Source organism: Ochotona curzoniae, unplaced genomic scaffold (assembly GCF_017591425.1).
Source record: "Ochotona curzoniae isolate NIBS_2020 unplaced genomic scaffold, NIBS_Ocur_1.0 patch24, whole genome shotgun sequence".
Lineage (NCBI taxonomy): Eukaryota > Metazoa > Chordata > Mammalia > Lagomorpha > Ochotonidae > Ochotona > Ochotona curzoniae.
Genome location: NW_024466795.1, coordinates 88,428 through 101,467, shown reverse-complemented (window position 1 = coordinate 101,467; position 13,040 = coordinate 88,428). Strand labels below are relative to the sequence as shown.

Here is a 13,040-nt window from a genome sequence, read left to right as displayed (position 1 = left end):
TATTGATTTACATTTCCCAGACAGCTGCTATGTTGAGCATTTTCCAAATATTGGCCATTTCTAGTTCTTCCAAGAACTCCAAATTAGTTCCTTTACCCATGTCTGTACTGGACTGACTGGATTGGTTTGCTTTGGTTTATTCTGGTTTTAACAAATAGGGCAAAAATGTGTGGAAAGGAAAATCACACACAAAGTTATCAGAAATATAAATTTGTACAACTATGTTAGAAAACACTGTTAATGTTTGAACTGCAGCTTCCATATGATCCAGCAATCCCATCCTGAGCACACAACAGAAGACCTGAACTCATTGTGTCATGGAACCTGCTGCACTGCTTACAGCAGCACTGCTCACAATGGCCCAGATTTGACATCAACTAAGATGTCCATCATCAGATGAATGGATAGAGAAAATACAGTATACAAACATGATGGAATACTAATCAGCTATACAAAGAGTCCTGTCTTCTCACTTGCATCCAAATGGTTGGAACTGGAGAACATTATGTTGAGTGAAATGAGCCAGGCACTAAAACAAATATCACATGCTGTCTCATGTGGGAGCTAAAAATGGAAACAATGTATCTAAACACAGAATGTTAAGACTGGAGGCCAGAGAAGTAGGGGAGTTAAAGGAGTTGTGACCAAGATAAAGAGAGGGACTGAGAGTGGGAGGGGTTCAGTGTCAGGCATGACATCCCCCCAGTCCCTGACTCTGAGGACCCTCAGAGAGAGTAGGTGGGTGCCCTGGCTGTGAGAGCTGTTCCCCCCCTGAACCCTGACAGCTATCCCACGCACAGGACCCCAGGCCTCCACCTGCAAGGAGCTCGACTCTGCCCCAAGCTCCAAAGAGGCTGGAAGAGGACTCCAACCTCAAGGGAACAGCTCAGCTCTGTGAGAGCCTGCCCAGGGAGCACAGCCACACCAGGCTTGGACTCTGACCAGGGAATGGGAACAGGGAGGAGAGAGGTTCTGAGCACCCAGGTGTGGTAACCTGTGATGCAGGAATGAAAGCTAGCAATACCTGGGTCCCAGTGTGCACCTGACACCCCAGGGAAGTGTCAACCTTGCTGGAGGGATTCGTGAACTCTGGTGAACACTCCTCCCATGAGACAAAACCTTCTCCAATGTTTGTTGTACTGTTTTGTACACTTGTCACATGATGCAATTAAACACTAATACAGTTTTATTTGGCTCTTTGGATCAATTGAGTGCCTTTTGTCAGCATCTCTATGTGCTGGGGTTACAGCTTTGACCAACACCCCTAAGTCTGTGCTTATGGGCCCTACATTCTAGTAAAAGCGAGATGGAGCCATTTCAGTGAGTTACCTAACAGTCTACTTGTTTATATGAAAGGCAGGGTCAGGAAAGGCACTGTGGCACTGGGCAGGATAAGCTGCCACCTGCAATCCATGTACCCCAGATGAGAGCACCCGTGTGACTCCTGACTGCCCTGTTCGCTGCTCGTCCACCTGGGAGAGCAGGGGAACATGGTCCATGTGCATGGGTCCCTGCCACCACATGGAGACCTCAGTGGAGCTGTGGAATCCTGGCTCCAGCCCAGGACACAGCAACCTTTGGAGAGTGAACCAGTGGGTGAGAAATCCCTTGGGGATTTTCTGCTGCCTTCCCAGGTACATCAAGAGGAAGGTGGATGGAAGCAGAACAAACTGGACTCCAAGAAGCCCCAGGATGTGTGATGTTGACCTTGCAAATGACAGTTAACTCACTGACCCACAGCAAACTCTGCTGCTGGGCTGTTTTCATGAAGCAATGATCCCCGGACTCAAATCAGCGAGGCAGCTGACCACAGCGGGAAGTTTCCCTGAGTGGCAGGAGAGGGAACCTGCTAGGGCCTCAGCTCAAGAGTGAGAGGGGGTTGGAGGGACCACAGGGAGAGGAGGAAATGATAAAGGAAGAGCTAAGAGGAGGTGAGGACACGGGACAGGAATCTTTTGTTTTAAGATTTATTTTTATTAGAAACTCAGAAACACAGAGAGGAGGAGAGACAGAGAAAAGCTCACTCCCCAAGTGGTCACAAATGGCTGGAGTTGAGTCAATCAGAAGTTAGGAGTCCACAGCTTCTTCTGGGTCTAAAATGGGAGTCCAGGGTCCCAAGTCTTTGGGTCTTCCTCTACTACTTTCCCAGACAGGGAGTGGGGTGGGAAGCAGAGCTGCTGGGTTAGAAATGCCATCCATACGAGAGCAAGGCACATGCAAGATGAAACTTTAGCCCATAGGCCACTGGGCAGGGCCAGAGCTCAGGATTCTAAAGCAGCAGGTGCTCAGGTCTCAACATGCTGTGCCCTGAATATTAACAGGAATGTCCACAGAGCCCAGCTGGGTCCCAGCATTCCGTATTTAATGCATCCTGTGGGGCTGCCTGAAATCGAATATACTCCTGATGTGAATCAAGTTGAACAATAAAACACGCGTGGGTCTAGGTATAACTAATCATAAAAATGGGCACGTCCTGATCAGGTCTCTCAGGATCCCTCAGCCAGCCCCGGGCCTATCCTCAGGAGGGGACATCACACAGGCCTGGGCAGCCGGGCACAGGGTCAGGGCACAGTCCCTGGTACCCGCCTGGCCCTCAGGGTCTCAGTCCCAGGGCGGGTCTGGGCCAGGGAAGCAAGTGCAGGGGAGTCCTCACCTCCTCCAGGGTCACTTCCCCTCTCACAGCCTGAGTGAGCTCCTTCTGCCCGGACACTCGTGACGCGGGCACAACTCGCACTCCCATTGGGCGAGCGGCTTCCAGACGAGCCAATCAGCGCCGTCCTATCCCTTGTATAAAGTCGACTGCGAGGCTTCAGGATCGGAGTCCTCTGAGCTGTCCAGGATGGGGTTCATGGAGCCCCGGACCCTCCTCCTGCTGCTCGCGGGGGCCCTGGCCCTGACCGAGACCCGGGCGGGTGAGTGCGGGTCGGGAGGGAGACGGGCTCTGCGGGGCAGGAGCGAGGGGAGCGCGGAGGGGACACAGGACCCCGGGGAGCCGCCTCTCCCAGACCTCACACCCCCTACACCTCGCCATCTCACCGACCCCGGCTTATTCAAGACCCTCCCCTCTCCTCGCCGCCTCATCTCGCGGTCCCCACACTCCCTTAGTCTCCGCCCCAACCCAGTCCGCACTCCTGGGTCCCAAGGGTCCCGCTCCGGGCGGGGTCGGCCCTGGTCTCAGCCCCTCTCTCCCCCAGGCTCCCACTCCCTGATGTATTTCCACACCGCCGTGTCCCGGCCCGAACTCGGGGAGCCCCGCTTCATCTCCGTGGGCTACGTGGACGACACGCAGTTCGTGCGCTTCGACAGCAACGCCGAGAACCCAAGACAGGAACCGAAGACATCGTGGATTCGGCAGGTGGAACCCGAGTACTGGGACCGGAACACGCAGATCTCCAAGAACAACGCACAGTTTTACCGCGGGAGCCTGAACACCCTGCGCGGCTACTACAACCAGAGCGAGGCCGGTGAGTGACCCGACCCTCCCCACGTGCGCCCAGGGCGCTCCGGGTCCCCGGGGCCGAGGTCCCCCACCCCGAGACTGCGCGCCCCGCGGAGACCCTCGGCGGGAGGAGCCGCGGGACACGCCCGGGTTTCGCTTTCGGTTTCAGCTGAAATCCCCGCGGGTCGGTGAGGGCGGGGCGGAGCTGCGTGGCCAGGGCTGACCGCGGGCGGGACAGGCTCTCACACCTTCCAGCACATGTATGGCTGCGAAATCGGGGAGGACGGGCGCCTCCTCCGCGGGTACGGGCAGTGGGCCTATGATGGCAAGGACTACCTCGCCCTGAATGAGGACCTGCGCACCTGGACCGCGGCCGACATGGCGGCTCAGAACACCAAGCTCAAGTCGGAGGCAGCGGGTGCTGCTGAGCACTACAGGGCCTACCTGGAGAGCACGTGCGTGGAGTGGCTGCGCAGACACCTGGAGATGGGAAAGGACACTCTGCAGAGAGCAGGTGCGCGGGGCTGGGAGGGGCCGCCCTCACCCACCTCCCCCGGGGCTGGGGCAGCAAGGAGGGGAGGAAAGCGGGAGCCAGGCCAGTGTACCCCTCTCCTGCCGGCCACAGCAGGGACGTCCACCTGGGTTTTGGGCTCAGTGCCAGAGACCCACTGTTCCCTCAGGAGAGGAGGATCCCAGGGAGGGACACGGGCGGGGTGGGGGAAAGGCACAGAACATTCTGGAAAGGACCCTCTCAGTACCCTGCACTCAACCAAGATTTTGTGAACTGTCGCCCCTCCAGGCCAGTTCCTCAGCCTCAAGCCAGTGAACTGGGAGGTTTCATTCCAGGCTATCTTCCCCTCAGACACCTGGGCCCTCCTACCCTAGCCAGATACTTGATTCTAGAACTTTCCAAACACTACATTTATCGCATTGTCTTTATCCAGGCAGGGTCAGGGTTTTGACGTCCTCCACCACCCCATTTACCCTGTCCACTCTCAGGAAGGTCACTGAGTGTAACTTTAGTGTCAGGGGAAGAACATGAAAGGCCTGAATTTTCCAAATCTCCCCTCAGACCCACCCACAGCACATGTGACTCACCACCCAGTCTCTGACCAGAAGGCCACCCTGAGGTGCTGGGCCCTGGGCTTCTACCCCAAGGACATCACACTCACCTGGCAGCGGGATGGGGAGGACCTGACCCAGGACACAGAGCTGGTGGAGACCAGGCCTTCAGGGAACAGAACCTTCCAGAAGTGGGCAGCTGTGCTGGTGCCTTCTGGAGAGGAGCAGAGATACACGTGCCACGTGGAGCATGAGGGGCTGCCTGAGCCCCTTACCCTGAGATGGGGTAAGGAGTACGGGAGAGATGGAGTCTCCAGCAATAGTGGGAATGAGACCAGGAGTCAGAGCCCCTTTTTGTCCCTTCCCCTCTCAGAGCCTCCTCAGCCCACTGTGCCCATGTGGGGAGTCATCGCTGGCCTGGTCCTCCTGGCAGCTGTGCTCATTGGAGCTGTGGTCACTGCTGTGATGATGAAGAGGAAGCGCTCAGGTAGGGCAGGGTGAGGGCTGGGTCTGAGTCCCCTGTCCCCCAGGGAGATGGTCCCCCTACCCCGTTCCTGGGAAGCACTGTGCACACACACCTGCACCCCCAGCTGAGCCCCAGGTGCTCACACTGGCTCTAGTGTAAACCTTGAGTGAAGGTGGAGAACAAACACTCCAGGGGATGACTCTGCTCACAGGGACCTGAGTTCCAGCAGCCCTAGGTCAGGGGGAGGTCCCAGCTGAGGACACACCTCCAGGGGAGGTGCCTCCTAACCTTTCCTGGGTCTGTAGCCACAGTTCTGGAAACTTCTCTGAGATGAGCCAGTCCTGAGTCCCTGCCTTCTCCCTGCCTCTCACTGGATGTTTTCTCTCACAGGTGGGAAAGGAGGGATCTACACTAAGGCTGCAGGTAAGCACTGGGGTGTGTTTGGGGTGGGGGAGTCCCCAAGGCTCTTGCTCTAGTCATTTGCCCCTGGAGGTGCTGCCCACCCACCCTGTAGCTCATCCCTCAGCCACACCCTCCCGGCCTCTCACCAAGTCCTGATTGGTTCTCCCAGGTGGAGACAGTTCCCAGGGCTCCGACTCCTCTCTGAAAGTTTGAAAGGTGAGACCTGGAGGGCCCAAAGGGGAGAGGGACCTGGGTGAGGGGACACAGAGGGGCTGGGGGATTCCTTGAATCTGGACATTTTTACAGTGTGCTGTGCTGTTCCTGTCCCCAAAAACAATGACCTCAAATTTTCACCTTGTGTCTGTAGTGTGAGACAACAGCCTTGTTGGGACAGACCTGCTGAAGTCCCCATCTTGGTTTTCTTCAAAAAGCCCCACCCTCCCTTCCTGCCAAGGCAGCTGAGTGTGTTCCTGTGGGCACAGTGTGAGGTGGGAGCCTGGCCCTCCCAGCCCAGCACGGGCACCTCTGACCCTGTCTCAAGTCAGATGCATCTGCTGCAGCTTCATCCTACACTGTGCAATTCATTTTTAACAATTCCAATCACCAGGTGTTGGTGAGAAAATTAAAAGAGGAAATTACAAAAATTTGGGGGTGGGGAGTTTGGGGAGGGGTTGGGGGGAATCCCAGTGCCTATAAAATTGTGTCACACAATGCAATGAAATAATAAAATTTGACAGAGAGAAATAAACAGAACCAGGAACCTTCCAGAACCTGTGTTTCCTGTGTTGAGTCTGTTGCAGGTGGGGACAGGAGAGGCTGGGAGGCTCTGGGTGAGGATGAGGCTGTGCCCAGGCAGTGCTCCATCCATCATGCTTTCTCTTAGTCACTGCTGACCTGGTTCAGCTGCCCCTGTGTCCTGGTCTCTCTGTTAGGACATGCCCACCAACAACTGCCATCACAGCACTCAGCCATGGCTAGGCTGCCCTGTCTCATGGCCCAAGGCAATGGAGGCTACATGGGGCCAAGGCCGCCAAATCTAGGGCTTAAGTTCATCCCTCAGCTCCATCTTCCTGTGTTCACTTTGTTCCTTAGTGTCATTGGCTGATTGTATCTACTCTTCCTGTGTGTGAGCTCTGGTGGCCTTCACTTCTGTGTGTGCAGGACACAGTGTAGGAGGGAGACAGGAGGGCAGAGGACACTTGTGAGAAAGCTCAGGCCATGGGGACACCAGCAAGAGGGGACCTGCTCTGCAGCAGCCACAAGTGGCCTCTGTCTCAGACTCCACTAATGAACCATGGGGTCTGGAAGGGCAGGTGCTACATGCTCATCACTCAGCTGACTTTGCTGTGGGTCAAACTCAGTGCTGGGCAAGGTGGTCCAGGGTGGGTGTGAGGGCCAGAGCAGCTGGCTGTCTCACCATCATGGTCAGTGTGCACTATCCCGAGGGGATGACCCTGAGTAAGGTTGGAAGGACACAGTTAGTCATCTGCAAAGAAGTTGTGGGGGAGGAGGACGGCCAGTGCAGATGCCCTGGGCAGGAGTGAGTCTGCACACAGAGCAGGGAGCCATCAGGGAGGCTGGTCGGGACACCGCCATCCAGCAGGCTTCATGCACACTGAAAGACTGGGCCCTGGCTCTGAGTGAGATGGGAGCCATGAGGCAGCTCTGAGCGTAAGAAGGACATGTGCACATTCTGTCCAGGGACCACCCTGGCTGCTGCGTGAGGACGGGGCTGAGAGACTGTGAGGCTGGATACATAGATCTAGGGGATCCTGTGAAGCCCAGACAGGGATGCCAGTCACTGTGGTGGGTGTGGGCATGGGCAGAGTGGGAGATGAGGTTCTGGATCCTTCTGCAGCTGGATGCACAGCACTTCCTGTGGACTGCATCCAGGGAAAGAGAAGGAGGCGAGGAGGACACCCAGGGCTTCAGGCCGAGCCAGTGTGGGGATGGCATCACCGTAGGAGAAGGTCACACTGGGAGGGTGCATTCCATAAGGGACCACCCAGGCATTCAGTGCAGAAACCAGGATGTTGGTGAGAAGTGACACTGCAGGGCTGGCAGTGACCACGAGGAGAAGAAATGTCTGTGTGGGAGACTCACTGAGGACTTGGCTTCACATGAACCACATTTGCATTCAGGAGCAGAGATGGAGCACCCAGGGAGTGAGTGAGAATCATGAGAGAGGGTACAAGAAGGAGCACTGGGTCTGCAGGGCTAAGTCGAGGGTGAGAGAGAGGGGGTAAAACCACAGCCCCACTACCTGCAGGGCTCGGGTCACTGGGAGAACGAGGGTCCACAGACATGTTGAGGGGATTCCATGAGCACTGGGAGGGCTAGGAAAGTCTTGAGCGGTCAAGCGGTCTGCAAGTGGCTCAAGTGGGTGCTGATGGCACCACCTCCAGAGCACACTCTGGCAGCAGGAGGGAGACAGGACTCCCACCTGGACCTCAGCCTCCCCTGAAGGATGGTCACATGAGCACACCTGGGCCCTGGACACCACACAGTGAGGGGCTACTCTGGCAGAGATCTGGGTGCAAGCAGCCTAGTTTACAGCAGTGTTGCTTATGATCCAGGTTTACTAAGTGGGAAACACATATACCTGGTTCGGAGCCACACCTTCCCCTGACCTCTGACCTTCTCTATGCTGCTGTGCTGGGCAGTGGTGCCTGGCAGGGAAGGGAGTCCCAAGTCCAGTCCTCACCCTCACTGGGCACCTTCCTGTTTAGCTGGGATGTCGGGGGGAGGGGCTGTCATTACATTCTTACCTTGTGATGTTTCAGCTCCCAGTGTTCACATCCAGACAGGGCACAGCCAAGGTCAAAGGTGCCTGTGTTCTCTGAGAGCCACACAATCAACACCACTGTCACCCACACTGGGAAACCCTGGGCCTGTGGACAAAGAGCACTACAAGATAGGGGAGGCATAAAAAATTGTTTTTATTTATTTGAAGATTTTCTTTTCATCTTTTTGAAAAGGAGAGTGTTCTCCCATCCTCTGGCTCACTCCACAAATGTCCACACTGCAGGGGGGTGGGTCACGCCAAAACCCAGAGCCCAGAACTCAGTCCAGGTGTCCTGGTGCATCATCTGCTGCCTCCCAGGACGTGCACTGGGTGGACGCTGGATTGGAAGTGGAGCCAGAACCCCAAGAGAACACTGAGAGTGGATGAGGTGTCCCATGGAGACACTCCTGGGCAGCCCTGGAGGAAGGTTCAGGAAGAGGCCACAGCTGAACACACAGAACCTCCCTGGATCCTGTTGCCTCACATGGTGCCCCACATGGATTCTCCCTCCTTGGAGCCCACAATGAAATCTAGGAGCTTCTCATTTGCCCCTCACCTGGCTCTGTGACACTGTAGCTGATTCAATGAAGAGAAAATACAGAGACCATGGTCAGGAGCAGAATCCATGGCCTCACTTTGGGTGGTCCCAGCTGGGAACCAGATCCCTACTGCTGGGCACAAAGGCACAGCTCACACCCCTGACCCTGACGCTGGACCCGGGCCTGCACCAGGACTGCTATCCCTGGGACCCTGGTTTTAACATTAGAGATGTTGCTGACAGTCTGGAGGTCCTGATGCTGCAGCTCTGAGGTGTGATAGAAATGCTTCTGTTGGGGCACAGCATGGTGGCCCAGTAGCTAAATCCTCACCTTGCATCTGCTGGGATCCCATAGGGGTTCTGGTTCATGTTCTGGCTGTTCTGCTTTCCATCCAGCTTCCTGCTTGTGTCCTGGAAAAGCAGGAGAGGATGACCCAAAGTCTTGGAACCCTGCACCCATCTGGTAGACCTGGAAGAAGCTCCTGCCTCCTGGCTCTGGATTGTCTCATCACTGGCCATTATAGCCACTTGGGGAGTGAGCCAGCAGATGGAAGATCTTTCTCTTTGTATCTCCTTCTCTCTGTAAATCTGCCTTTCCAATAAAAAAATTTTTTTTAAATCACATCAATGAAAGAAGTAGAAGAGACAAAACAATGGAAAAAGTATTCCAACATCCAGGCTTAGAAGGGTTAATATGATTAAATCATCCATGGTGCTCCAAGCAACTTACATATTGAATTTGATCCCAATAAATTTGTCGACGACTTTGTCCACAAAGAAACAAGATCAAACAAAACTCCAGATTAGCAGGAGATGAGAAATAAGAGGCAGAGCCACGTAAGTGAAAGTGAAACTAAGAGAAGTGTGAAATATTAACCAAAACAAAAAAATGGCTTGAGAAAAATAAGATAGTCAAATATTTAGCCAGGCTAACAAACAATGTTATCAAAACTCTGATAAGTAAAATTACAAATTAGGGCCCAGTGCTGTGGCCTAGCGGCTAAAGTGCTCACCTTGAACGTGCTGGGATCCCATATGGGCCCTGGTTCTACTCCCAGCAGCCTGCTTCCCATCCAGCTCTCCCTGCTTGTGGCCTGAGAAAGCAATCGAGGACGGCCCAAATCTTTGGGACCATGAACCCACATGGGAGACCCGGAGGAGGTTCCTGGTTCCTGGCTCCGAATCGGCGCAGCACCAGCTGTTGCGGTCACTTGAAGAGCAAATCATCGGACAGAGGATCTTTCTCTGTCTCTCCTCCTCGCTGTATATCTGACTTTGTAATAAAAAATAATTAAACATTATTATTATTATTATTATTATTATTATTATTATTATTACCCTCCTCCAAAGCAGGGTCCCAAGACCTTGGGCCATCCTCTACTGCCTTCCCTGGCCACAATCAGGGAGCTGGAGGGGAAGTGGAGCTGCCAGGGTTAGAACCAGTGCCGACATGGGATCCGGCTCATACAAGGTAGAACTTTGGCCACTAGGCCACTGCTCCAGGCCCAAAAACAAATCTTAAAACAAAGAAAGCCAAAGAGCCTGGTGCTGTACCCTAGCGGCTAATGTCAGAAATCCCACACCCACTGGTTCACTCCCCAGATGGTCACTGAGCCAGGGCTGGGCTAGCCTGAAGCAGGATCCACCAGCTTCCTCCTTCTCCCCGATGGCTGCAGGGTCCCAGCACTCAGGCCAGCTTCTGCTGCACTTCCAGGCACAAGGGCAGGGAGCTGACTGAGAAGTGGAGCACACAGGACTCTGTTCAACAGCCACATGGGACACTGGCATTGCTGGCAGCAGCTTTCCATGTTACACCACAATGCCAGCCTCTCATAAGAAACCTTCAGAAATAATTAACTCCTTCAACGTATAAGTTCGACTCAAATAAAAACAAAGCCTCCAAGCACGTGAAGACTTATGGCTGATGACACCTGAGTACTGTAAGTGATATTTTAAGGTCAGTTAAACTTGGGGTATCAAAGCATCTAACACACCTGCAGCAATGTGAGAGAGGCAACAACACTGAGTAATATAGGACAGCACACACCAGCAGGTGCACCTTGCACGGTGCCTGAACAAACTCTCCTCTCACCTCCTTCCTGATTGTAAGGACCCAGGGAGACCCTTTAGGGCCTCTCATCCTCTCCTGCTCCCAGGCAGGCTCTGGTCCAATCTTGCTGCAGGCTCTGCTCCTAGCCCAGCTCAGGCTGCATCACAGGAGCTCTCTGCCACCACTGCCTGGCCTGGAGGGGCCTGTCCCTATGCAGCAGCCAAGTGGAGCCAGGAGCAACTAGGACCAGCAGCAAAAGACAGAGACCCCTCACACCCACACAGGCTGACCCAGAGGTGACAGCTGCTAGATTGCTTCCTCTGTGTACAGCTCATTCATTCCTCACTCACTCAGTCCCACTTCCCATCAGGGCCCCTCCCAGGAGCACTGACCCTGCTCTTCATCACCAGCATCCAACACCCTGTCCCCACCCTACAGGTCACCCCAGCTCTGTCCCAACACAGGGGCTGTCTTGGGGTGGGCGACTCTGGAACGCAAGTCCTAAACCACACCCAGATGTCCCTGCAACAGGACCAGCCCCTCCTGCTCTGCAGGACCCTGAGGCCTTTGTCCCTGGAGCCTGCACAGACTCCTGCACATGTGTCACCATGGAAATGGAGCCCTGCCTCTGCCCTGCCCTCACACCTGAACCTCCCAGACTCAACAGTGAGATGCCTGCCAACACAAACATTTCCCCATCATACACAGGGATACACACGTCATGGATAATCCACATGGCACAGCTGCACTCACTCATGATTGTGAATTCTTTAATCCACACTGCGCATGGAGAAATGCAATTCCTTCCATTTTGTTGCCTTGATTTCTTTATTTTGGTTGTATAAGGGATGCCCTCATAATAAGATAAATTTTAACATACTGTGTCATAGGCTGGCACCTTTTTTATTTATTTTTTATTTTTTTGCTTGTTATGATTTCTAATAAACATTTACTATTTTTAATAAGCATTTATTAAAGGCAGATTTGCAACCAGAAAAGGACAGATGGAGAGATTCTTCCACTTGCTGGTTCACTCAGCAAGAGGCCTCAATGGCCAGAACTGAGCTGGTCGGAAGCCAGCTGCCAGGATCTTCATCAGGGTCTCCCATGTGGGTTCAGGGGCTCAAGGACTTGGGCCATCCTATGCTGCTTTCCCAGGCCATTACAGGGAGCTGGATTGGAAGTAGAGTAGCCAGAATACTAACCGGCACCCATAGAAGATCCTGGCATTGCAGGAAGCCATTTTACCCAAAGTGCCACAATGCCTTCCCCATTGTTTTTCCAATTAGGAAATAAGGAAATGGAAGGGCTCAGGATATTGTTGATGAGACCACAGCATGAGGGGCATCAGGTACCTCTCTGCACATGGTAGGCTGCCTCATGTGGAACCAGGGGCCTGACAGCATGGCCTGCCAGCTTGGATTTTTCTTGGCATGGTCTCGTGGCGCCACCTGCTGGTCATCTGGGACACACAGGCTCACACACTGCAGGACAGAGCACCAATGTTCCAGGGAGGCATTTTATCCCCTCAGGATCTCCCAATTCCTCAGTCACTCAAAACTCACATGCAGCCCTGCTGGGGAGGATGCTGATGACCCACAAGCACTTGTATCACCCCCTTTTGTCAGCCCCGGCTACTCTCATGCAGCATTGTCCACATGGAACCCTGCCATTACTGTCACCACAGAGCAAAGGGGCTGAGGGCTGCAGGGTAGAGGACAAGACCCAAGAGCAACCCCTATATGTTCACAGGGCCATGAACATGTTCTCCTGGTCCACAGAGGGTCATACTCACTCCTTCTGCTGGAGCCCCTTCAACAGGCCAGGCCATCTCCCTGCTGCCCTGGCCCCTCACTGCACTCAGTCTCTTCACCCTCCCCAACCCTGAGCCAGCCTCTCCCACTCACAGGAGGCCAGGGCATCACAGGCCCGGAGCAGCAACCCTGGGCTGCCTGAGCTGGCCCTGTTTGCCAGGGAAACCCCAGGCCAAGGAGGTGGCCAAGTTCTATCCTGCCCCCTTCCAGGCTGCACTGCATCCACCTACCCCTGCAGACAGGTGCACCCACAGGATGCTGCAGGCCTGGGGCTCCACAGCTGTCCTGTCCTGCCGTAACATAGACCCAGCCAGCCCACAACCCTCAGTGGATTCTCTTTCCCGTGGAGACTGGGGGATTCTGCCTGCTCTCCATGCCCTCAATCTGCCATGGCCACCCTCAGCACAGACACCCTCCCAGACAGAGATTTCCACACTGAGTTCCTGATCCATTTCTTCTACCCCCAGCCCTGGTGATGGAGAAC

The 13,040-nt window shown here is 54.5% G+C and overlaps 1 protein-coding gene across 2 annotated transcripts; it reads left to right on the top strand.

Annotated features, from left to right (window-relative positions):
* The first annotated feature begins 2,806 nt into the window (after window positions 1-2,806).
* LOC121166809 (patr class I histocompatibility antigen, B-2 alpha chain-like) lies at window positions 2,807-5,979 on the top strand. Of its 2 annotated transcripts, XM_040996099.1 has the most exons (8): window positions 2,807-2,912; window positions 3,195-3,464; window positions 3,678-3,953; window positions 4,512-4,787; window positions 4,875-4,988; window positions 5,358-5,390; window positions 5,539-5,585; window positions 5,737-5,979. In XM_040996099.1, exons 1-7 carry the CDS (start codon window positions 2,840-2,842, stop codon window positions 5,580-5,582), a joined length of 1,086 nt encoding a protein of 361 aa, XP_040852033.1. In that variant the 5' UTR covers window positions 2,807-2,839; the 3' UTR covers window positions 5,583-5,585; window positions 5,737-5,979. The 2 variants fall into 2 exon arrangements, with proteins under 2 accessions (XP_040852033.1, XP_040852032.1); XM_040996098.1 differs by having other exon boundaries at window positions 4,512-4,988.
* The last annotated feature ends 7,061 nt before the right edge of the window (window positions 5,980-13,040 follow it).